We start from the raw sequence: 24,912 nt of genomic DNA, 5'->3' as shown, positions 1-24,912 counted from the left end.
GTTCTTTGAAGTTGCCACTCAGCTAATCTTAGCCGGTGGCATTTTTAGAGAAGCCGCTTCCCTCCTGCCAAAGCTCACGTTAGGCCGATTCTGAGCAAAAATCACTAATTTGGACAGTTTTATTCTTTTTTTCCTGGACTGGTATCTCGCAGCCAGGCGTCCGCACGTTAGGGGGGACGGGATGTGTCTAAACAGCAGCATCGTAAACAGCAGCCGGGAGGGTCCACCGTGTTGGGTTCTCCTCACCTACAGGGGGTCGCCCACCTCGCTGCTCAGCCACCCACCTGGTCCCTATGACAGACGGACCAGGGGCCAGAGGAAAGCAGCCGTCCCAGAGCCCGAGTGATATTCATGAACACGTCTGATTTTATACACGGTCAGTTTACACACCGTACACGGTGAGACAAAATCTCTGGTCCAAGACCAGCCCACGGGCGCCGCTCGGGATGAGAATGGAACAAAGCCTGATCTCAGGACGTGTAAGAAGACGGGGGACCCAGGACCCAGAGCTCATCTGAGATCAGGCCGGTCCCGTCGACGGCCAGCGAGCAAGATTCAGTGTGAGAAGCGCCAAGAGGACCCTTCTCAGAGGGTCCCGTGTCTCAGCTGAGGCAGAACAGAGAGCAGTTTCGGGGGGGGGGTCGGGACCCCCTTTCTAATGAGCATCGTGAAGAGGGAACATCACTTCACCTCAGCAGGACTGTTGCGACGCCACCGCCACTCTCAGGCAGGCAGGGGGTCGAGCAGTGGGAACTGGGCGAAGCCTGAAGAGCGCGTATGCAGAGAATACCCTACGAGACGGGACCGCGTGGCCTCCCCAGAGAAAGCAGGTGCTCACGCACATCCTCACGGGCCGCTCTGTGCTCCCGCGCAGGGAACGCCTTCGCCACCCACGTGAACGAGCCAGGGCCGGAGGGGCCGTCAATGGAAAGATTCAAGGAAAGAAACACAACAGAATCCTGCTCGGGTTTCTCAGGTTAGAAAGACGTGTCATCAAGTAAAAAAAAAGGCCACTCAAATAGGAGACTAGTTATGGTAGACATTTAAGTGAAATCCCTAGTGTCGAACCATTTCAGAAACAAACCATTTCAGAAAACTTGTCAAGTATGGATTTCCCAAAAAAGGATCAACTGAAATGGGATTTGCTTGCTGCAAAGACAGTCACAGGTAACTGTGGCTTTTAGGTCAGCTTAAGTCAGGAGAGGCCACGGAAGATGTGGCCCCTCCGGGAGAAGGTGGGGGATGGAACCGATCGTCCCGCGCTGCCCCTCCGCAGGCGCAGATGGCAGGGACCCCACGCCGTCCTCCAGGAAGAGACAGGACGGGAAGAAGGTGCCAGCACCGGAGGAGGAGGAGCAGGTCTGCCTGGAACTTCAGACCGACACAGTCGTCTAAGCCCACAGTCAAGGGGTGCGAAGCCCCGAAAGCCAGCCGGTCAGAAGCCTACTCTGGTCTCTGGTCTGCAGACAACCGAGGGGAAGCCAGACTGGGTGGGAGCTGTCCACAGGCTGGCTTCCTGCTTACGGCCGGCCTGTCGGAACTGCAGAGATGCAAAGCCCTCCTCGGCAAGAGCAAAGGGAAGCTGCCGCGTTCCGGTGCTGCCCAGGTTCCAAGTGCAGGTAACCACGTTTGACTGCGAGGGGAACAGGGCTTCAAGCCATGGAAAAGGATGCTTAACAGGGCGGGCGGGGTGGCTCTTGCTAATTCTGTCCGTCTGAGGCTCTAAAGGCTATCTGTCCATCAGGCAGCGCGTGGACGGCTGCAGACTTTAACGCTCTTAAGAGAGGGGATGGCCTCCTGGTGTTTACACGCCATGAAGAAAACTCCCAGGGTCTCGTGGCGGAGGGGCTAGTTCAGAAGGTCACTGAACATGAGCAGGTGATCTATGGCTCGAGGGCCTTGGACAGGGAGCCTGTAAAAGATGACACGGTGTGAAACAGAACGCTGCGCTCTGCGGGGGCCGCGGGGGCGGGGGGGGGGGTCCCCGGGAGAAGACCCAGGCGGGCTCTGAACATGGAATTTTCTTTGGTGCTAAACTGTTCAGGAATTTGGTACTAAAACTGTCTCCGAACAGGACGGAAGCCAGGCACGCTGACGCGACGATACTTAGAACAGGCTGGGTAAAGACACCTGTCTGGGCTGAGGCCCACGGTGCTGCGGGCCTTTCCCTTCTCGCCCTTCTTGTGCACACTCGAGGGTCCATTCCAACCGCACGAGCAAGGGTTTCCGTGCTGCCTGTGGCCCGTGCTATCCTCCAAAGCCTGTCTAGGACCCGAATGTGCTTCTCTCCACACCCACGCAAAGAACAACCACCTGAGTCTGATGGCGTGAACGTCGCCAACCAGATTCACGCTTAAAATACAGAGAACATTTCAGGCGCAGGGTGGGGTGGGGGGAGCTGTCGTCTGCACGCTGGTGAAAGCCCGAGTTCACTGGGACTCGGTGCTGTCTTAAAGGGGGGAAACTGTTCTGACCACAGCGTACTTGAGGCATTAGCTAGGATCCTGGTGGGTTTTACATTCGGCACTGCTTAAACAGCCAACTTTACCATCCTAACGACGGTCTTTTAAAAAGTCGATTTCTGGCTTTTATATTACGATCGCTTCCTGAAGGTTGGCGTGACTCTGTCAACCTGGCCTTCCACGCGCCCGCCTGTGTGGACAGAGGTCACCTGGGCTTTAGCGCGTGCAGCCTGGGAAGGCTCTGATCTGAGAGGCAGCGGGGGAACGAGAGGGAAGAGGCAGGGGAGGGTCCAGGAGGGTAACGACGGGCCTGAAGACCAGTGCCGTGGGCGGGACCCAGGCCTGGCCGTGCACAGGTGATTTTGTTTTTGTTTTGTTGCTGTTGTCTGGCCTCGACCGCGGCAGGTGGAAGTTTCAGAGCCAGGGACCCGAGCCACGGCAGCAACCCGAGCCGCTGCAGTGTCCACGCTGGATCCCGAACCTGCTGCGCCACAGGAGGACTCCCAGGTGGGTTTTTAAAGACATTTTTCTTTTCAAGTGACACAGCCTTTTTGTTACCACTAAGTGAATAGATTTTAGAAAGAGAATGATTTTCGTGAAGTCTTACTTGAGTTCTTGTGAGCTGGTGGCCAGCATACTTCGAATGCTTTTGTCCGCCAGTGGGCAGCCCGACAGACTGTAAGACAGGCCAGGACAGTCAGGTGAGTAGCCCCGTGGCCCAGCTTAAGCTCCCGGACAAACACAACATAGAACTGAAATTAAAAAGTTTAATGCAGAAAAGCGATGGGGCAAGTGCTGTATCTTGAATTTTCTGGGTAGAATGAACGGATTCATGTCTACGTATAGATTGAAGGAAACAGGTCTGTTAACGAGCCACTCAAAAATGAGATCGAAATATTTGAACTCTCCGGTGTCAATGTCTGTAAGGAATTTTCCAAATCTAGGTGGTTTATTTCCAAGGAGACATTACACCGCACGCCCATCAGCGTGCTTCCACAGGTCAACATACAGCACTTCGAGGGGTGACACAGAAGTCAACGTTGCACTTGGACAGCATTGTTGAGGTAAGCTGAAAACAATAAATTGAAAAGACAGAATCCACCATGAGAAAAATGAAGGCACACCTTCTATGTGAGGCGTAAGTACCAGTCACATGACCACTCCCATCACACCTTGGTGTTGGACATCTGCCACCAAACAAAAACAAAACAGCCAAAAGAGTAAGTATGTTTAAAAAAAACTTGAAAAAAGTTTCATTGTTTCCAGTTTAGCTGCAATGTCTGCATGGGGATTTCAGCGCCCTGGAGAAAAGCTGCAAAATGCACGGGATTACATGGCAATGGCGTCTCCAGGGCACAGAGCATCGCTAAGAGCAAGCGCGCCTGCGGCCGCCCTGCCCCCTCCGGCCGGCGGTCTGGACACCTGGACGCTGCGCGTGTCGCGTGTCGCATGCTCAAACGCAAGGCATGTACAGATCCGGTTTAGAGAGAAGCCAAGAAAGGGAACGCCCCGAAGCGTGGGCATTCCACCCCGCGTTGTGCTTACGTTATTAAGTCCTTTTTGCCCTCCTTGCACTGGGGGTACTTGGGTTTGGGGCTCGGGATGGTCACCTCCCCCGGATACCGTCTTTCTTCCAGCGCTTCCTGGAAGGGATCCAAGTCTTCGGGCTGCGGGCAAAACACAGCTTCAGGGCCATACCCAGGCCGGGTCCACACGCAGACCTGGGGCCGCGCCCCCACCTGGGGGAGGGGCTGCCCGCAAGGTCACGCGTCCCAACCTTCCCTCCACACCCGCAGGCCCTGCTCCTGACGGTGGGCTTTGTTCAGAGAGCAGCGCTCCCCCCACGGGGCCTCCATCTCTCGTCACCTCCTCTGGGACCCCAGTCAGGTCGCCCGCCCGAGGGCAGGGCCAGATTCCTCATTCGGATTCCCGCAGCCCTGCTGGTAGCCCGCACGCGGGCGCGCTCAGGCAGCCAGGACTGCTTCTCCGTGGATCTCGCTCCCTCACCGCGGTTCAGCACCTCGGGCGCTTGATCTGACAGTGCGGGGCAGAGCCCGGGCGCTGCGCCCGGCCTTTGGTGAGTATGCTACCCACGTGCCCTGAGTCCCGAGGGAAGGGAAGACCCACTCAGATGAATGCTGTCATTTAAAATGACTCTTAGCACTGAGAACTGTCTAGATACTCATATTGCAACAGAACAAAGGGTGGGGAAAAATGTATACATGTAAGAGTAACTTGATCCCCATGCTGTACAGCGGGAAGAAAAAAAAAAATACCAGTTAAAAAAAAAAAAAAGGAAAAACGAAATAAAATTACTCTTAAAAACAACCAAAAACGGAGCTCCTCTGGCTAAGTTGGGGGGGGGGGGCGCTGACAGTACCCCGAACATTCCTCTAGGTGGCGATGTTCGGCAAAGGTGTTTGGTGAGCGCAGTTTTCACTTGTGTGGCTCATTTTAATTAAAATAAATTCGGAGATTCAACTACTGTGCCTTATTTGGTAGGAACGACTTAACACTGTAGGACAGAGGAAAATACTTTGGATTTTAGCTTGCCATTCAGATTCTATTCTTTAAGATGCCTGGATCCTTAAATCAATTTGAAGAATGAAGATAACAGGCCTTAGCAGCACCAGCCTTATAGGCAGGTGCCTTCCCTGCCAGTTCCTGCCAATGGCTCATGTTTCCTCTTTCTCTGCCTCCCAGTTTCTGTAAGATGCTCCTGCTTTGACAGGGGTCTCCCTATTGTGTTCAGAAAGAATGCTCATTTTCCAGGGAATAAAGAAGATGTCATAATTTTCAGAATTGAACTCAGGCTAACAAAGAACCTTTTTTTCCCCATTGCTTTTCTTAGCCTAAAGGGTAACTATTTTAATAATCTGAATTTCAAAACTGTAACGGCTTTAGAAATATGTTCTTGACATGGGTGTCTGGTAATATTACAGTCCACAGAGGTTTAGGCGACAGTCCTGAGGTGACCTGTTCTAGGGGGAGTTCACTCTTCTGAATGTTTAGGTTTCTTGGAGAACAAGCCCTGTCCTCAGCTTCAAAGAGCTAGCTGTAGTCAACCATTTAGGTATTTAAGACTCCCATTATCATTCGCCACCTGCAAGAAAAATCCTGCCTTTACCAGTCTGTCGCCCAGAAAAATGAACCGGTACGCTGTTCAGACACTTTCTTAGAGCCATCGTTTGGTACAAAACACACTTGTTAGGAAAGGAAAGCCATCATTTAAAAAAGTCAATGGTCTCTTTCGCTCAAATCAATCCAAGTATCTCCTGGGTCAACCACCTAAGTCCTCTAAGCCCTGGTCAGCTAGAGGTCATGTTTAGAGAGAAAAGACGTGTCTGCTGAGGTGGGTGCCAGGGGCATTTTCCTCAGTGACGCCGACTTCCCATGCTGAGGGGACAGAGGCGGGGGCAGTGGCAAGGACATACAGCAATCTCTTTGGACTCGTCCTCGTCTATCCTCCGAGGCTTCATTTTGGTGTAGTCTACGGGCAAGTCCCAGCAGTCCCCTTCGCTCAGCTGGAAACACCGGCTGCTCATCACCGCCTGCTGCTGGGGGGACATGGGCTCCAGGGGCGTCAGGATGGGGCAGCAGCCCTCTCGCGGCCGCTGCTTGTTCATGCTCAGGTCCAGGGTCCCGTTCTCGTCCACCTCCATGTCAGGGTTCTGCCGGATAGAACGGACGGTGACCACGGGGCTCCATCCCCTGGAGCCCAGCCCCGCCTCTGCCGGGACAAGATTCAAAGTCGGTTCCCTCACTGCAGTCTCGTCTGCACAAGCTCCAAGGTGAGGGGCAGTGGTTCCCCGTGGGCTCTGCTAGCCCAGGCTTAGCTGCGAAAGGGCCTGGCAGATCCCTCTCTCCACTAATCTATTACTCGCCATCCATCGCTCCTTCTCTCACCTCCTTACCTAGCATCTGTCTATCATTTACCCATCAGAGACGCAGACCTTCTTTTTCCCCAGTGGACCTCTGCTTTCAGAAATCAGCCCGGCCACAAGAAAAGCAAGTCCCCGCTTCAATGCTCTTCCGGTCCCCACACCTCGGAAGGGATCAGAAATGCCCGTTTGTGTACAGATTAGACATACGTACACTCACGGTGGATAGATACTTAAGATTCTCCGTTAGTTTCATTGATGCCCATACGTCAAGGCTTGGAGGGAGGAAAACACAAGAATTTAGAGGGATGGCAGAGAGGAAGGAGAATTTACTCTCTAATACGAAATCCTCTGAGGACAAGAAATGTCCATTGTAAGACAGACGTGCAGGTCAGACACCTCTGCTGCGGTGACCACGGGCTGACTTATTCTAATCACGCTTTAAGCAGATCAAGAATCCCTCTGAGCCTGCCTCTCAGGAGGAGGGAGAGAAGCAAGGATGGAGGGAGGACAGAGGAAGAAAAATCCAAATACCCCTGACGATCCATTTTCCCCCCAGAGAGTTACACTCACTTGGGCAAAAATGTGCTTTCCGAGCTGGCGTGGAAGCCGCTGCCTACTCAGATGCCTAGCAGTGCTTGCCTGGGGATGTAACAGCAGAGGGAGGTTGGGGGGGGGGCGCCCGGCATGAAAGCCCGTCCTTTGGGCTGCTACCTTGATAAATTATAGCATATTATTCTGCCTGACCTCTTCTTGTCAAAGTGCACTCCTGGTTTCAAGCCTTCATGCTAATTTAGCCTTCATCATGGTGGATTACCATTCTCTCGGTCTTAGTTTAAATTTAATAACGTGGTAAAAACAGGAAGGGGTTACTGTCTCTTTTCTCCCCCTTGCCACAGAATCTCCTCCACGCTGGCCTCACACTTTAGCAGCCCTGATCACCATGGAAATTGCATGCCCCTGACACGCCTCTAAAATCTAGGAATAAAAATATCAGTAGAAAAGGAAGCATTTGCAAAACATAAAATTACTGACCTTTCTCCATTCATACAAATTACACTTATTTCTAACAACTACTGTCACTGCTGTGAGCTCAGGTGCATGCCTGTCAGCGCTAGGACACGGAGAGGCCCTTTGTTCTGGAGAGGAGGCGCCCGGCCGGTCCACCCGCTCAGCTCCTCTGTCCTCGGAGAGCACAATGCGCTCGCGCCGCCCGTGTCTCCAGCCACCTAGTGGCCTCTCCGGACAGCTTTGAGCTCTGCGGCGGCCCAAGGGCTCCCTTTCCTGCTCTCAGCACCTGCCAGGAGCCCATTGACAGGGAAGCGCCATGAGGGCTGCTCCCTGGTTTAGCATCTATGGTGTTTGGGGCTAAGGGAAGCTGGCGGTAACTGCCTGGCTGGGAGCCCTGGGAAACGGGATTTTTCACTTTCTTTGTTCGCCAGCACCGGGCGTGAGGGCGCGGTCGGTCCTGCGTTTCACTTCACCGCGGCGCAGCCCACCCTCCTCCGCTGAAGGTTCAGGGCGCACAGCTGCTCGAGTTTCCTAGTCTCTGTGCGGTCCTCCGAACCCCAAGAGGGAAGCAGGGGGTCTTTTGTTTCCAGAAGTGACTCTGGGCCCGAAAGAGGAGGGTCCCAAACGGACATGTTAATCTAAAAGCCCAGCCGATTCCTCCCGGTCTGGAAAAACGAGTGCCCAGGACCATGTGCTGTCAAGCCTCAGCCTCCTCGGGGCAGGGCCCTGCGGACGAACGGTCTGCGCCGGCGCTTGGGAGGGAGGCTAAGCTGCAGGCACCTGCTGGAGCGCCCGGCAGGCCAGCGTGACCTCGGGGCGGGGGGGCACGCGCCGAAGCCTCGCCCGCCCGCGGCCCCGCCCCTCCCGCGGCCCCGCCCCTCCCGCGGCCACGCCCCTCCCGCGGCCACGCCCCTCCCGCGGCCACGCCCCTCCCGCGGCCCGCCCCTCTCGCGCCCGGCCCCGCCCCACGGCCCCGCCTCGCTCGAGGCCCCGCCCCCGCGGCCCCGCCCCACCAGAGGCCGCGGCCGCCCCGCATACCCGCGCCGAGCACAAGTCCTGAGGCTTGGTGGACAGGTTCTGCGGCATCTCGCGGCAGCGCGTGGACAGGTTGAGGATGGCCGTGGCCGCCATGTGCGCAGCCTCCATGTCGTGCGTGTAGTCGAAGCTGCTCTTGCTGCACGTGCTGCTGGCGCTGCTGCCGCCGCCGCAGCTCAGGTTGCTGCTGCTACTGGGTGCGTAGGTGCTGGTGGTGCTGCTGCTGGGGCTGGCGTCCTTGCAGTACCGCTTCGCTGGGGAGACAGGGGACAGGGATGATTCGGGGCCCCCGCCCCGGGCCGCAGCAGCAGAAGAGCCCCAGTGCCGCCCGCCGCGCTGTGCGTCCACACTTGGGCGTAGGTACCAAGGGGGACACGGTGCCAACCGGCTGATTCCTAGAAGCCTGGCTTTCCCCTTTGTCCTACTTCCACGTTGTGTGTTTGGATGGGCAGAGCTGGGAACTAGCAGGAAGAGCACACATGTCTCCCGGGCGGGATGCAGGAAGCCCACCAGGGCACATCACGCAATCTCATCAAGGTGCCCTCCTGGGTAGGGCCTGGCCACCAGGATGTCGGCCGCCATTGGCCTCACCACCTGCTCACACCCGGAAGGAGGCTCCCGCCATGACTGCTCATCCGCACGCAGGGTGGCGGGGCCGGCAGACCCTCGTCCCTCTAGAGACCTGATGACCCATCCTGCTGGGAGGGGCCGTGTGGGCCAGTCGGGGCTCACCTCCTGTGCAGGTGTGGCCCCTGCGATTTAGGAAGTGGCATCCTGGTCAGGGTGCAGCCAGACCACCACTGAAAACCCCTTCTCTCTGCCATCCCAATAAAGAGCCACCCAGCGAAGGGGACAGAACCGCACACACCTGTGGACTCACTTAAGCCAAGATAAACTTTAAAGCACTCGGGGATGCACAGACGCCCATGCGCGGGTCCTGCTGCACCGCCCTTTGTGGGAACGGCCTCCTGCCTGCACCAGCCTCACTCACAGGATCTTTCTGAACAGCCAGCCTCCCTGAGAGCCAACCAGGCCCATAGGAACAAGTGTGGTTTCTAGAGCTGCTTACAGCGGTCCTTGAGCACAACGATGAGAAGGTGGCTGATGGATGATTGATCAGGATGGGCCGGGTCCTTAGACGCACAAAATGCTCTTTGCTCGGGGGTCAGAAGCTCACTGACCCTGCAGCGGGAGATGCCTGGAAGGAGCCAGGAGACCCCTTTGCAGTGTCCTGACACCCCCCTGCCCCCAGCGAGCCAGGCTTTCATGAGAAACAGGCACATCGGCACCTTCCTCCTGCAGCCAGAGCGGCGATTCCCACACGAGGCTGAGGTGCGGGGAGGACCTGGGGCTCCGGCTGTGCTCCAGATCGGGATAATTTAGGGAGCAGTCGCCCTTCACTGAGAGTGGGGAGGGAGGCATCCTGCATCCTGCTCTCCCGTCCTCCACATTGTCATTAGTGGGTCTGCAACCTGGGTACCCTGCTCAGGTGCCCTCTGACTGGAGGAAGTGACACAGCCTCCAGCCAACGTGGTTATAACAGCACCGAGAGCCGCCCAGAGCGCGAATTCCTGAATTCCCGTACAAAGGAAAGAAGAACTAAGCTTTCACTGCGGCTGCCTCACGACTCTGGACAGTGGAGCAAGTTCCCTGACACCAAGGGCGTGTCCCGGCGCTGCTCTGAGCGCATCACAGCAGCCCAGGGAAGCCACTGCCCGGCCTCGCCCCAGCCCCTCGTGTAGATCAGGGGGGTCAGTTCCACACCGTCAGACCCCACGAGCACGAGGAGTAACTTGCCAGGGAGTTACTGCCATGTCCTCAGCCAAGTCCGCTGAGCTCAAGCTGCTGGCGAGCCTACCCTTCCCTCCCTCCCCCGTGACGGCACCTGCTCTCACTCTGAGCAGAGACACAGGGAGTGTCCGGGGGACCAGCCCAGGGGGTTCCGTAAACCAACTGCTCACAGGACTCTCCAAACGGGCTGATGTTTGTGGCTTTATGTCATTTACAATGTTGTTATAAAAATAGGAACATAAAAACTGTGGGAAAAATGAAATAATACTTAGAAGGGATTTTTTTTTTCCCCCCAGGGAGGGCCAGTCACTGGTAAAACAAAAGAAATGTGGGCCATGTAAATAAGAAAGCAGTTGTGTTTTGAAGTGCGGGAATTTCAGAGTCTAGAGGCAAGTAAGCAGGACCGTGTATCTCTGCAACGACTGCAGTGAACTCTTGGTAAAGTGCCTCTGCTTCACCAGCTATTAAGATCCAAAGGTCCTCCTTCGCCCGGATCATGCCGAGGTGATGGGACTCGTCCAGAGTCGGACAGTTTGGACGGAACTGTGGACGACGGATGGACCGCCCTGTCGGCTCACAGAACCGGGAGGAAAGGCAGGGTAACATCACCGCGCCGGCATCCTTTCCCGAAGTCCCGCCAGGCACGTGCGGTTTTGTGCCCCGTGAAAGTCTAACCTCAGATTCCCACGCAGCGCAAGCCTTTGGTTTGAATAATTACCGCCCAGCCGGGGCTATCGTGCCGCCACCAGGGGGCGCCGAGGAGCGAGCCGCGCCTGCCCCCTCCCCAGCACCGCCCAGCACCCCCTTCACAAAGTCAGACGCACTTGCTTTTTCTGTCGACAAACACTATTGCCATTCGAAACTTTTTTTCCAGTCAATCCGCAGACAAACTATATGAGTGTTCCTCGGCATGCCAACCGAATTTACATGCCAGCGCGCTGCTGAATTTACAAGACAGAATCGCTCTCTTTAGAGTGTTGCCTTTAACCCCTGCATTTACAACCTCGGAAGCCCGGTGGATCTTAAACCGTATTGAGAAGTACCTCTTCAGGTGCTCAACCCTCTTGTGCGACTCAACCCTTTTGTGCAGGAAAATGGAAAAGGATATGAGATCTATGTGACCCAATATGATAAATCAGAAAGACAAAATAGCTTCCAACTTAGTGACCGCCTCTGCCTCTAAGAGTCCTGCTAAGCCTTTCTCCCTGGAAATGCCCTCTTGCTCCTGGAATTCATATTTTCCTGCGGAGAACGGAGCAAAATGTGTCTTCCCCATCCGAGTTCCCGTTAAAAGCAGACAAAGGCATACGGCCCAGAGACAGAGCTCCTGAGGCTCTCCCTGACCCCGCGTCCAGACCTGCACCCTTAGGTCTGGCTGGATTCAGGGCTCTGCACCCTAATTCGTGCCACTGACTCCCGGGTCTCCCATGGGTTCACGGTTGTGCTTTCCTGAAATAGGGACGCAGAGGCCTAAGGAAGAAAGGGAGCTTCCTGGGAGTTCCCTGGTGTTGCAGCAGGTTAAGGATCGGGCATTGTCCCTGCAGGGGCTTGGGTTACTGCTGTGCCGTGGGTTCGACCCCTGGCCTGGGAACTTCCACCTGCTGAGGGCGTGACCAAAAGAGAAAGAAAAGGAGCCTCCTTGAGTGTCCTGTTAGGTCGTCTGCTCAGGTGGTTTAATGTGTCTCCTCCACCCAAATCGGGGTTCCTGGCTGTTGCCGTCTCCTCCCTCACCCGAGCGCTGCCTGCGCGGCTCCCATCTGCCTGGTTGGCACCCGCCTTCAGGCTTTGGGCCGGGGGGGGGGTGGTGAGACAGCTACCTGCCCAGGTGGGACCCAGAGCTGCGGGGGGTCTGGGTACCTCATTCTGCACAAGCAGCTCTAAGGAGGCCAGAGAAGGCCCCAAGTGCAGGCCGGCATCTGTCAGAGAGAACTGGGTGGGGAGAGGCTTTTGGGGGCAAGGGAGGATTGGGAGAGCTGAGCAGGTGTTCGGGGAGGCGGGACCTCCGGGGATAGGGGTGGTGTGCGGGGTGGGGGGGGGGCGCCCTGCTCCAGAGGATCAGTCCCGGGATTGTGGAGGCCCCCGGGGAAGGCCGTCCGAGGCGGGTGCCTGCGAGTGCGCCAGCGAGCAGGGTGAGGAGGCCTGGGGCAGGGGAGGGCAGAAGAGCGGGGGCACAGCAGAGAGAGGAGGCCTTGGAGGAGCCAAGAGGGGTTCGACGATGCTGGAGAAATGTTTGGCTTAGAAGCGCTTTGAAGTTGGGAATCACGGAGGAGGCTCATGAGATGGGCTGGTTCAGGGCTGGGAATGAGTGGACAGTAAACAAAGCCGGCAGAGCTGCCCAGAGATGCCGTGGGCATGGCTTAGACCGGGTTGGGAACTTTCTCGGTAAAGGCCCTGACACTGGTCCACGCTTGGCAGCCACAAGATCTCGGGCAGGACAGTGCCCCGGGAAACGCGTGGGTGAGAGTGGCCCGTGTGGGCAAAGCTGCTCCCCCTCGTGAACTTCGAAGCCCCCGGGCCACTTTTGCAGGCCACGCAATGTCACTCTTCTTCCAGTTTTCCCGCCCTTTTGAAATGGAAAGGCCGTCCGTTCGTAGCTCACCACACAACCCAGGTATGGGGGGCGCGGTGGGGGGCCGTGGGTGGAGATGCCGCCTGGGCTCCTGGGGGCAGAGGCGGTCCCTCTGCTCTCCCAGCTTCCCTCCCACACGGGTTTCTGTCCCCCCCCCCATCTCCAGGTGGTCCCACCCCTCCCCTCACACATCTGCGGTCCGGCCTCACCAGCCCGCTGGCCGTTCCCTCTCACGCGTGGGTTTCCTGCCTTCTGGTAATTTCCACCCAAGCCTCATGATCAAGTTGCTCAAATTGGACACTTTGGTGAAGGGTGTGCTCACTCCTGCAGGCAGACGGATGCCTCGCCTCTGGGTGTGAGCCCTTCCTGGCGACCGGCCAAGGGACGGAAAGAGAAGACGGGTGACGGCGAGGTGAGCGCGTCCGGAGGCGGGCCGAGGGGTGGCTGGAGGGAGGGCTGCGCAGACAGACGGGCAGACAGCGAGAGACAGATGGACACACAGCAGCTCCTGAGTGTCTGGAGGGACTAAGGCAGAAACCCCAGTGCCTGCTGAGCGTTTTTGGTGGCAGCGGGTGGCGTCTAAGGGATGACGCCCAGAGCCTGGGGAACGGGCCTGCTCCCCCCGCAACAGGAGGCTCACACCACTCTTTCCTTAGGAGCAGGCCCTGGGGACAGCCTCTTTGGGGGTGACTGCAGAGCCCCCCACCCCGGGCTCTTCCCGGCTCACACCGCCTCAGAAACCTGGCCCGCCTGCCTTGTCCTCAGGGGGCGCCTTCCTGAGTGGTTTCCACAACCTGTGACCGGTGAGGGAGAAATGGAGCTGTCCTCCGTGTCCGCTCTGTCCTCAGCAGACGGTGGCAGCTGCTGCCCTTCCCTTCTCTTAGTTCCCAGAAGCCCCGTGCCCAAGTTTCTGTTCTGTGTCCTTGCTGTCTGTGGGTCAGCGGCAGAGAAGGGCCCTGCCTGTTTCCAGCGAGGGCAGTGTTTTCTGGGCAGGTGAGAATCAATGCCCAGAAAGAACACGCCTGAGGCCCCTCCTGAGCCGGGGGCAGGGGAGCACTCCCCGCCTCTGCCCTCGAGGAAAGCCTCGCAGGGGAAGACTGATTCATCACACCCCTAAACAGGAGAGCTGAGAAAGGGCCCCGTGCCCGGGAAAACGTGCTCGCGGCCACGACGTCACCCAGGGGCTGCCAGAACCGCGGGCTAAAGGCCGTCTGGCCTCAGCATCAGCAGCAGGAGGGTCGCAAAGAGCGGCCACCAGAAGGTGTAAGTGAGCGGAAGTCCTATAAGCAGAATCCCTAACAATGTGGATTCGAGTTTTTGGGGCCTTCATTTGCAAGCAAGTGAATGACGTTACCACACAGCCTGAACGTGGAAAATCATTAGAACAAAACCCCGGTACCCTCCGCGCCACCCCAAGCAAGCCCCTCCGTTTGCCCCACTCAGCACCTCTGCTCCTGGACTTTCCCGTCGCCACGCGCAGGCTCATCCACACGAGACGCAGCGAGAAACACGACGTGTCATGCCCCACGTGCACTAACTGTCATCGGGGCAAAGGATGACCGAAGGGTTGGGGACAGAAGTGCGGCAGCTCACGCGGGACGGTGCGGGGGTCTGGACGCCCCCAGCACTCTACTTAAGAGTTTCTTTCTTTCTTTTTCTTTTGGTGGGCTGTGATTTTAATTAAGTATCGTTTTTGGAGAGCAGCTCCAGTGTTTAAAACCGTCTCTCCTGCCTCTGCTGGAGAAACCCAAGGTAAGGCTCCTAAACCATCCAGCTCCCATAACCTGTCCCCATCGGTCTCATCTACCCACGAAGGCCCCAGAGCCTGGAATTTAAAATAGAAGCGTGGTTAGGTAGAGCAGCCAGCGCAGAAATGCATCCTCCCTATGTGGTTCGACTACTTACCCAGCGAGCTTTGCGATGACACGGACCTAGTCAGTTCAGGGCTGACACCACCGCAAGGGGGTGCAGACACGCAGGCGTGGAAATAACCTACGTCCCCCTGGGAACCACATGGGGTCTGTTTGTTTCCCGGGTTCTGGCTGCGGGCAGCCACGGTGGCTGCTCTGAGCGAGGCTGGTGACAGAGGGACACAGCCAGGACCCAGGCTCCAAGCGGGGGCCGTGCCTGCTGCGGGGAGGCGGTGGGACGGGCCGAAGCCGCGTGTCCCTGTCTGCACATTACAATCAATGGTGACTTTAAAGCCACACGAGGGAGGACCTCCGGGGCTTCGGAGCTGCCTGGCCTGGGGGCCACCCTGGGCGTCAGAATTTAAACCTCCCCAGCTGACAGCAATGGGCGCGAAGGGCACACGGAGCCCCCACAGCCGAGAGCTCCCGGGTCTGCTCTGTGTCCGGCGTCGGCAGGGGTCGGGAGAGAGGAGGCGCTGTCTCAGCGAGCAGCCCACGGCAGCCTGTCCCCACGCCCGGCCAGCCGCCAGCCCGCCTGGCCCCGGGGACACGGGGCGAAGGGGTCTCCCTCCCTCCTGCCGGTCCTGCGCCCGCACCCGAGTGACCCCGACCCCGGGCTGCCTTCCTCGGGGGCCACAAGCGACGGCATGCTGGACAGTCGGTGGGGATGGGCATACACAATCACAATGATAACCGCAAGCGCGACTCCGGGCATACGTGTGTGCACCTCCTACCATCAAATCCTTTGGGGGATATTTCCCTGGTTTGCACCTTGGGGGCTATGGCCCGCTTGCCGTACGTATGGCTGTCGTAACTGTTGTACTCAAAGGATGTCTTGGAATATTTCTCCAGCTCTTTGGCCAGGTTGGAGCGAGGCGTGGTGGTGGGGACGTTGTTTCTGTAGCCGTAGTGTGGGATCTCGAGCTGCTTTACAAAGCACATGGGCCTGGAAGCGAACGAGAGACAGCGGGTAGCTCGCTTTCTCGCGGCTGCGCACGAGAGAGACGCGGCTCCCGGGACAGTTAGAGCATCTTGTTTCCCCGGCTGCACGCAGGCCCAGACCCTCGCGCTAAAGTCGCAGTTCCCTCGGCCGGAGAACAGGCCGTGCCGTTGTAAGCGCACGGCCCGAATCGGCTCTGTGCCGCCAAGTGGGCCAACGGGAGAGGAAACGAGACAGGTGCTCTAACGGACGGGGGCGGAGGTGAGGCCAGGCAGGCAGCGACCCGGATGGATGCCGGGTCTGCGGCCTTGCTGGCAGCCGGGGTGTCAGTGCCTGAGCGAGCCCTCAGGGACACAGGGCTGAGCCCCAGGCCCGGGACAGCCCTGAAGCTCCCCCCCACCCACCCCTCCACCCCAGTTAGAGGGACCCAGCCCGCGCCGCCTCCTCGCCCCCGGCTGGAGGCCCATCAAGAGAAGGCAGAGGCACAGTCTGCTGTGTTGTCCCCATCTGATGCGGTGTCACTGCGTCTGGTGAAGAACGGGGTCCCTGTATGAGACCCGAGGCCTCCGCTGAGGAGGGGGAGGTCTGCCCTTCCGTCAAGTGGCCAACAGAGCCCTCGGTGGAAGGCAAGCTGGGTATGGACCCCCCGAAAGGAGGGCCCTCCCAGCTCTTGGGGGTCCAGCTCGGGGTGGGAGGGCCGCCAACAGGTACCCCCAGCCCCAAGCCCTCTCCCTTTGCTCCAACGTCCCTGTGTTAATAACAGGTCCTTCTCAAAGGCTCGCAGCCCAGGGTTTCTGGGGGAGGCCGTGTCGCTCCCCATGACTACGAGGGGCTGAGGAGCACCCCATCTACCGGGGGTCAGCTCTCCCACGAGTGCGTTACAGGCACTGCGCACGTTAGGTGGGTGACGCCCACAAAGAAACATCTAGAAGGACACGCACCAGAAGGTAGTGAGGATTTTTCTCTGAAAGGGAGGATCAGAGACGGCTGTCATTTCCGTCTAAGCTAAACATTCCATTTCTCATAGAGATTTCAACTTTTCTCCTGAGAGAAAAGGGGGCTCACGACTGCGGTAAAACCCTTTTGGAAAGAGGGGAAATGACACGCGACAAAACCAAAGAGGAATTTGTATCATTTTCCAAAGATTTTTTTCCCAAATGATTTATCCCAAAGAGATAATTCAACGGAAGCTAAATTGAGTGTGCGCGTGTGCGTGTGCGTGTGTGCGCGTGCGGGCACGAACTGCTCTCCCTTCGATAATGAGGTGGGAAGCAGCCCGGGGGGCTCAGGGCTAGAGGCCGGCTCCGGCGCAGCTGACCCCGCCCCGCAGGGTGCGTGGAGCCACGAGGACAGCTTTCCTTACCGAGACGCGGGGGTGTGCTTTTGGGGTGGCCCCCACCGCAGAGGCGGAGGTCACGGGCTGTCGTGGTTCTGCAGGATGAGGGCTGCAGGCACGGCAGAAGCGCACCCCGATGGACGATGCGGCAGGTGGGGTCCCCCCATCCTCTGCTGAGCGCGAGGAGCGCTGGACGGGGGATCCTGGCGGCCTCTTCACCTCCACAGTCCGTGACTCGGTGTCGGGCTTGTCCTCTAACCCCGGGTTTTCTCTCTGTCACGTGGGGGTCCCGCCTCCCACCCCCCAGGGGCCTCTCTCTAGTGGGGGTGACACTGCTGCGGCCGTGACGTCCTCAAGAATGTGGACGTGGTCCTGCAGGTTGGAGGGACGGCCTCACCCCCAAACTGAGATACGCGACTTTGGGCTCCTTGGGTTCATTCTCGAGGCTTTCTTTTCAGGCGCATTTGCAGGATGGCAATGCTTCGGGGCCAGAAGGCCAGCCAGAAACCACCCCGCGAGCTGCCCTGGGGGAACCGGGTGGGGGGGGGCGCGGCCCCCACGGCACACAGCCCACAGGCCGGACAGGCCTCCCCCGCGCGCGCTGGGCGGTACCTGAGCACCCGGTCTGAGGCTTGGCTGGCCTTGGACACGTCACAGCTCTGGTGTTTTTCCTGGGCCTTTGCCAGTTTCTCCGCTGCAGCAATGGGGCATCCAGAGAGGCTGCAAGGACAGAAAGGGGGCTGAAGCATCTCTGCCGGGGTGGCGCACACAGCGCCCACCCCCGGTCAGGGCACCCTGGCAGGACACACAGCTTGCTCGCCTCTGGGTCTCCAGCAGACAATGCCCACGGCCGGGCCATGCGTGAAGGACACGTGGTCCCCTCCAGTGACAGCAGGACCAAGGCCAGGTGGGTCAAGGGACATTACAGACACAGCTCCCGCTCTGGGGGCTCGCGGTTTCTGGACATGAGGTGTTAGCCACTTGGTAGAAAGGGTTTCTGAGGCCCAGGAGCCGGGCTCTCCCGTGCCAAGAAGTGGAGCTGGCAGGCCCTGCCCGCAGCACGGTGGCCCGGGCGGCCTGGCTTGTTTGCGTCCCCCCAGGAAGGGGCACAGAAGCGGGGGGAGGGGGCATCACATCTAGGCTGCCGTCAAGGGCTTTGTGCCTGATTCTGCATGAAACCACGATGCCTGCTGCTTGTGTCTGTGTCTCTGCACGCAGTACAGAGGCCTAATCCCCATAGACACGGTCTGGACGCCGTGCGATTCTGCAGAAGCGGTGGAGGAGCTGATGCTGGAAAGCCCGAACCGCGCCCAGGGTGACCCTGGCCCGTCCACCCACCGTGCCCATCTCCCGGGAGGCCCGGGACGCTGCCGCAGGACGTGAACTCGACACAAGCAGCCAAATTCACCGGACAAGCCAAAATTACAGTGAAACTTCCAACAGGTTCCTCTGCTTCGATGGAATTTTATACAGCTTTGAGAAGCTGAACTACGGGTAGTTAAAAAACCCCAAAACCCAGGATCACTTTTACACTATTGAAAAAAACCTGATGATAAGGAACTCAAGTCAGAATAAGACAAGAAAAGAGCAGGGGGGTTTGTTGGAGCAAAAGCGTGGTTCTGGGCAGGGTATTTGCAGCAACAAATATTTGCATCGTCACCCCAGCCCCTCCCTGCTGCACGTGCGCCCATGTGACACCTGCTGGCATGTTGGTGATGCCCACGCTGCTGACCAGGGCCTCAGCGCAGGGTCAAGGGCGCAGCCGAGCAAGGTCACTGCCCGCTCTTACTCCTCTGGTTCCCCTCCCGGCTGAGGAAGGGGGTGCAGGACAGGCCCCCCACCCCTGGGAGGTAACGGGGCTTCACTGCAGGTGGTCATGGTTCCACCTGGGGACCGTCTGCGGGTGTCATCACGCCATCACCCCAGGGGGTGAAACAACTAAGAAACCCCCGTCTGCAGAAGGGGTCGGAGCGGGGACCTTGCCGCCCACGGCCGGCCGGCTCGGCGCCCCTGCCCCGAGCGTGGGACCCAGGCCTCCGGAGGTCCCAGGCCACGACCGCCAGGGAGCCGCTCCCCTGCAGCCAAGGCGCAGGGCTTCGCTTACCTTCTGTGCGAGTTCCTGTTGCTATTTACATGCCCTCGCCCTGTGCAGCCCGGAGTAGGACACTTGAGCACATTTTCATGCATGGCAAGAACTTGACAGGGAGAGGCAGAGAAAACAGCCCAGCGTTAAAACACAGAAATGGCCGAGTACAAGGCTATGCAATCATTGTAACAGAGGCTGTTGGTTTACGACAGACGTCCTACAGACAGAGTGATGGACATGACCGGAACACAGGGGGGAGGGGAAGGGGCCCAACCTCGCCCTGGGGGGCATGCAAAGCGGGCGTGCTGGGCGGGAGCGGTGGCCTCGGGGACGGGAGACCAGAACTGTTCCAGATGGGACAGGAAAGCCGGGCTCCCCCCGCCCCCACAGAAGCACTGAGTGGCGACGAGTCCGCCAAAGCACTTAGATTCGTGGGTTCTAGAACACGCCTCTGCCCAGGAAACACGCGGAGGCGTGCTTATGGCGGGCGTGGGCGAAGAGACGACCCCAGGCCTGATTTTGAAATACAGCGAATGTGCTGGTGACCTTCCATCTAGGAAGCAGGGGCTGGACTCTCCTTCGCGTGGACCGAGAAGGCAGGAGGTGCTGCGCCGGCCCGAGCGACCCCAGGCGGCCCAAGCAGGGCGAGGTCTCAGGAGCAAGGGCTCGGCCGCCCCCGTGTCTGGAGCCCGTGCTCGGGTTTCCCCTCGGCGGCCGTGGGCCTGGACTGTCACCTGTCCTTTCTTTCCTAGTCCTCAGTGACTGCTCACTGGTCTGGGTTGTGGGGATGCCCGGGGGCGTGAGCAGTGCCACCTGCCAGCGAGCTTTACCTGGCGCCCGGTGGCCATCAAAGTCTGTGGACACGACCTGCCCAGACCAGCTGCGTAACTGCACCCCCCATGCTTCCCTCATCTCTAGAGCAGCCCCTCTACCCTGAGGGGCTCCTCCTGTCCCACGCGGTGCTGTGGCTCCGCCCTCCCCTTGCAGGGCAGCCCCTCGTCCCACAGCCGTCCGAGCCGGCAGCCCCTGCTCCGTCAATGCAGGGCTCGCCCTGCTGGGATCCGGCTGCAGCAGGTTTCGGGAAGTGACCTTTCCTTCTCTGCCTTCAGCAGGTGCCCAGGACCCAGGGCGGCCGCCTCCCGCATGGGGAGAGACCTTCCCCCTTATGCTAAACTCCTCAAAGGCTGTCTTCCCTGGAGATGCAGCGGTGGGGACGCCCTCTCCTGCCCCCACCCCTGTCATCTCCGGGGGTCCCTGCGTCTGCCCGCCTCAGCTTCCTCCACGAGCTCACCGCTCTCAGCTGCCAACTCCTGCCCACCCCGGGCCCCCACTGCCTCCTCTCTTCACCTGCGGCCCCACCTCCCGTTTGGGGCTCCTGCTCACCCCTCGCCTTGCCTCCTCTCTGGGCAGCTCCGGCCCCAGTTGTTACGGACACGGCTCAGAGGACAGAGCAGGTAGCCACCAGTGCCCCAACCCTGTCCAGGTCCCCAGGCTGGTCTTCCAACAGCCCAGCGGGAATATCATTTGGGGGGGCCAGGGTAAACTGGAAAATCCAGGGCTCAAGTCCCCCCGGAGGACGTGGTCCCAGTTCTCGTTTCCTGACCCCCCCCCCTCGGTTCGTCACCCTGACCCTTGACCTGGGGGACCGCCCGGCGCCTTCTTGGGCTCCCTCCCGTTCTCCTCCTGTCCTGCCAGCCTGTCTCTGGGGCGGCCCTTCGATCTGTCCCATCCTTTCCCTCCTCTCTGCACTGCCTTCCTCCTGCCCTGCTCTCCTGCTGGGCTTCCCGGCAGCTTTTAGAAACGCCGTGGATTCTCTCTCATGTGGGACCGGCTCACGGGCTGTCCCCCGGTCCCATGCTGGCAGCAGGGCCTGGGCCTCCGTCACGCAGTGGCCACACTGTCCTGGGGCGGCTCTGTGGCTCTGTGCCCCTTCCTCAGCTGGGTTGGGAGGGCGTGAGGGCCCGGCGCCGAGCCGCACTGATGGCGAGTCCTCTGTGTCTCTAACAGGGTGCTGCCACCCCGGGTGCCGGCTACGTGACGGAGTTCACCTGGACAGAAACGAGGACTGGGGGAGCTGGCCCAGGAGAAGCTAAAACAGAAAGTGTGGAGAACGAGAGACTTGTCCTCCCTGGAGCCTTGTACTGTCTTGCACGTTATGCTGTCATAACGAATCACACAGGAGCAAACCCCCACGAGCGATTTCTAGGGACGCCCTGGGAGGCATCTGTAAGGCTGGCGTCCAAGCTGAGCTCCCTGCCCCCGTGGCACAGGTGAGGCCGGGGGTGACCTGACCCGGGTCTGTGGCAGCAGGTTTGGGGTGCAGCTCAGCAGGCCATGGGCCATGTTGTTGTACGTTCAGACCTTCCTTGCGCAAATACGGAGTTGGGGGCCTGCTCAGCCATGAAAAGGAGCTGATGGTCTACTTTGATGCCTCAAAGAAAAACTGCGGAAAGAAGCTCTTCCAGACCATTGGCGCTCGGTCCTAGCGCCTTGTTTGCAGATGAGGACAACCAAGGACCGAGAGCAGGTCACCTGCCCGGCTCTTTCGGGCTGAGCATCAGACCCAGGTCTCCGTGGAGACGGGCAGGCTCGGGATGGGGACCAAGGGGGCCTTGGCTCTGCCCTCCGCTCAGTTCACAAAGCGCGGAGCATCCGCAGGCTGCCGGGCGTGGTGTCGATTCCCGTGAAGAGAGGTGACCGTCTGGCCTTCGTGCTCCCCACCTGGAAACAGGGCCGGCCCTGCCCTGCAGGGGTGAGTGGAATCAATGAGACAGGGTTGGCTGAGCGCGAGCTGGGGGCCCGAGGCGGGGGCAGGGCGCTGGGGGGAAGCTGCGCAGGGCAAGCGTGGGGCCTCCTGCTCATGTAACACACGGGACAGCCTTGCTCTCCGGTCCGCCTGTGTCACAGCTGCGCCTCGGCCCGCAGGACGGCACCGAGAAACGCGGCGTATTATTTCCAGAGGCCACGTGAAAACCTGAGCCACAGTAGCTTCTGCAAATACTTCCCCCGGAAACACCCCACTGCACTGTTTCCTGAGCTCGACTGTGCCCCTGGACCTTCTCTGTCCTCCCCAAGTGGGCCACTTTGATGGGACAGTCCTCAGTCCTCGGGATTCTCTCAACAATTGGCTGGCCATTGTCACATCTCAAGCCAAGCTATGATGCCTTCCCACTGGAAACTGTCTCAGAGTGGAAAAAAATCCCTGACACCTTAGACTCAAAATCCGGATCTCAAAGCACGTAGCCGTGTCCCCAAAGGTGCCTTTCTTCCTGAGCCATCAATCCTAACCGCATCTAAACAGCTGGCATACCTTTACGTGCCGAGAGAAAGAGAACCAAAAAGGTGTCCATCGATTCAGTTCTAAAAGAAGTTTAGCGGCTTTCACCCGCTTACTGCGGATCCTAGCTAAGGGGCGTGGGCGGGTGACATCCAGACCCGCCTGCGGTGAACCCTCTCACTGAAGGCTCTATCTTGCGGAAATGTCGGGGCCACGCTGCCAGGAAGTAGCTTTTACAAAGAAAATGCAACAAAACATGAAGACGGGTTCCCACGGATAGAGAGGCTCAGATAACGGGGCAAAAGAAATCGGCAGGCCTTCTTCTTAGGGATGCACAGCTGCCTGGCGCTGGCTGCATGTGTCCGAGCATTTGGGAGGAGAAAAGGAGAGAGAGGTGGCCTGTCTGGGGCCACAGCGCGAGCGAGCGAGGCGGTAAGGCCCGGCGCCCAGGCCCCCCTGCGCGGGGGCCGAGCTGCAGGGGGCGACCCCGAGGGGAGGCGGCCGCCAGGGCGACCAGGCGGGTGCAGGGGGCTGGGCGCGGGGGGCCCTGCGGACCAGGCGGGCCGCCTGCGCTGGGTCGCACTGCACCGGAGATGGAGATGACAGAGGGAGGATGGCAGAAACGAGTCACAGGAGTGCGCTCCAGGGCGTGGTGAGACACGGACTTACTTTCTGGAGGGACCCTATCTTTGTGCGGGCATCCGGACAAACTGCGGTGATGCGGATAAAGCCCGGTTACGTGGCCAGTTCCATCGCACCCTGGGGTGGGGCACTTGCTCTCTTTCTTTTCTGCTCTCGAGGGATCTAAAAGCGACAACAGGTGTCAAGAGAATGAATTTCTTTTTTTTACCGACTGAAGACAAATGTGATTATTTAACAATCTGAAGAGACCTTGAGACATAAAGAAATAAAGCAGGTGTTGGGGACAGACTGTGACAGCAGGTGATAGTTGCTTGGTTTGGGGGGATTTTTTGACCTTAAAACAGTATAATCGTGAATCGTCAACTATCTGACTTCGGATTCTGAAGGAAGCAAGAAGGCTCTCCCTGCCCGGCCCCCGATTGTTTTCCCGTGTGTTACATGACAAGCTGTGTTGCTCAAAGAAAGCAACATAAATAATGATGAGACAGTGACCTTCTCAGAGAACAAAACATCTCCGTGATCCTTCAGCAACGGCTTCGGGACATGGAACCAGGACACTTGCTGTTATTGAAACACTCTTGAGCAGAGTTTTTACCGAGCACTTGGATTGCATAGGATAGAGGCTACGCAATTTGACTGGTATTGAAATTTCTCCTCTGGCAACACGGTTCCTGCTCCTGGACACACCAATTCAGCATTTTTCTCAAGACCAGCTGAACTCTCAGAAGGCACTGCAAGCAGATGACCAGAACGGTGGAAATCCCACCCAGAGCCGTGGGGGGCCATCGAAAATGTTTCCGAAGCTGCTGGAGCAGACATTGGTTCTGATCTTAGACTGGCTTGGAACCAGAGGAAGCTCTCGCAGCTGTGCTGCATGCAGGGGCTAAGAGGGTAAGAGTGTCTGGGCAGCCTGGGGCTCTGCGGCCCCATCCGGAGGAGCAGCGTTTGGTCAGAGCTCCAATGCCAGACGTCAGGAATGCCGTGACATTGCTGACAAAATTATTTCTGTACCCAGAATGGACCACAGTTCACAAATGTGCAGAAAATAACTCCAGAAACTACTTCTAAGATCCAGCCCAGGCCAGATAGTCACGCGAGTGTGTGAAATACCAATTTGGGGCAGTTTTCAAAACCCAGTGCCCAGAAGGTCACTAGACGGGGACCGTACGAATCCGGTCCAGGCGGTGTGACGGTTAAAACTTCTTCAGGGGGTTAATGTTTTCTATGGATAGCTCATTCATCGGGCCAATCGTGACTGCTAGAAAAGAAATGTTTTACTTTTGGCTACGGATTCATTTTATACCAAGAAAAAAGACTGTCTTAAAATTTTGCGAACTTTTATGGGCTGTCTTCTTAAGTCAATCGTGTGAACTTGAAATAGACAAAGGACTCACAGGAAGAGATACGGACTTTTATGTCTATATAGAAATCCCTCCTTTTATTTTTTCGCTCACATTTTATTCCCTGACATGTGTCTTTTAGGTCCTGGACAACCTTCAACCGGTGCTGCTGCTGAGGGGGTGTCCTAGAAACAAGAACCAGCCCCTCCCACTGTTATTTATAGATGGTGATCGCTGAGGACAAAGCCAGGCCTGCGCTGCTGTGACTTCAGTTTCTGCAAGTCTCACGGCAGCTCCTCTCACACGTGCTGTCCCGAAGGGCAGTGCTTCATTGCCTTGGGGTCATTTCATAATAACATCGGTAGAATTTAACGAATGCAAATATAAAATGGTAAGCGCACAGCACCAGTTTCAAAGGAAAACACTGATTATTTAAGAGCATGAATTAGAGAGAGAACCTGACACCATCAACCGGATGCAATGGCCTCTACAAGGTAAAAAGCAAGCTCTGACTCTAGGAAGCAGTCGGGGGCTCTTTTTCGTGAGCGTATTTACAATCTGCTAAGCAATTACACTCTTTCACGACCTTTAAAGCATGAGGCTGCATGCAGGTCTGTGTGAACTCTGTGCGG

At 58.1% G+C, this 24,912-nt stretch overlaps 1 protein-coding gene across 6 annotated transcripts in view; it reads right to left on the bottom strand.

The window, feature by feature from the left end:
• The window catches only part of MYT1L (myelin transcription factor 1 like), a 140,013-nt gene that overhangs the window by 56,854 nt on the left and 58,247 nt on the right, over nucleotides 1–24,912 (bottom strand). For 5 of the 6 annotated variants that reach the window (XM_047782725.1, XM_047782722.1, XM_047782719.1 and 2 more), the window contains exons 6-14: nucleotides 22,968–23,102; nucleotides 19,040–19,130; nucleotides 17,548–17,655; nucleotides 15,394–15,605; nucleotides 14,470–14,472; nucleotides 8,393–8,643; nucleotides 5,897–6,133; nucleotides 4,008–4,129; nucleotides 3,070–3,138 (exon numbers count right to left, since the gene is read on the bottom strand). In XM_047782725.1, the coding sequence (XP_047638681.1) occupies nucleotides 3,070–3,138; nucleotides 4,008–4,129; nucleotides 5,897–6,133; nucleotides 8,393–8,643; nucleotides 14,470–14,472; nucleotides 15,394–15,605; nucleotides 17,548–17,655; nucleotides 19,040–19,130; nucleotides 22,968–23,102 (1,228 nt within the window). The remainder of the gene's footprint in view (nucleotides 1–3,069; nucleotides 3,139–4,007; nucleotides 4,130–5,896; nucleotides 6,134–8,392; nucleotides 8,644–14,469; nucleotides 14,473–15,393; nucleotides 15,606–17,547; nucleotides 17,656–19,039; nucleotides 19,131–22,967; nucleotides 23,103–24,912) is intronic. The other variant, XM_047782721.1, reaches the window with a different exon arrangement.

This window comes from Phacochoerus africanus, chromosome 5 (genome assembly GCF_016906955.1).
Source record: "Phacochoerus africanus isolate WHEZ1 chromosome 5, ROS_Pafr_v1, whole genome shotgun sequence".
Classification (NCBI taxonomy): Eukaryota; Metazoa; Chordata; class Mammalia; order Artiodactyla; family Suidae; genus Phacochoerus; species Phacochoerus africanus.
This window is presented reverse-complemented; position numbering and strand designations above follow the sequence as displayed.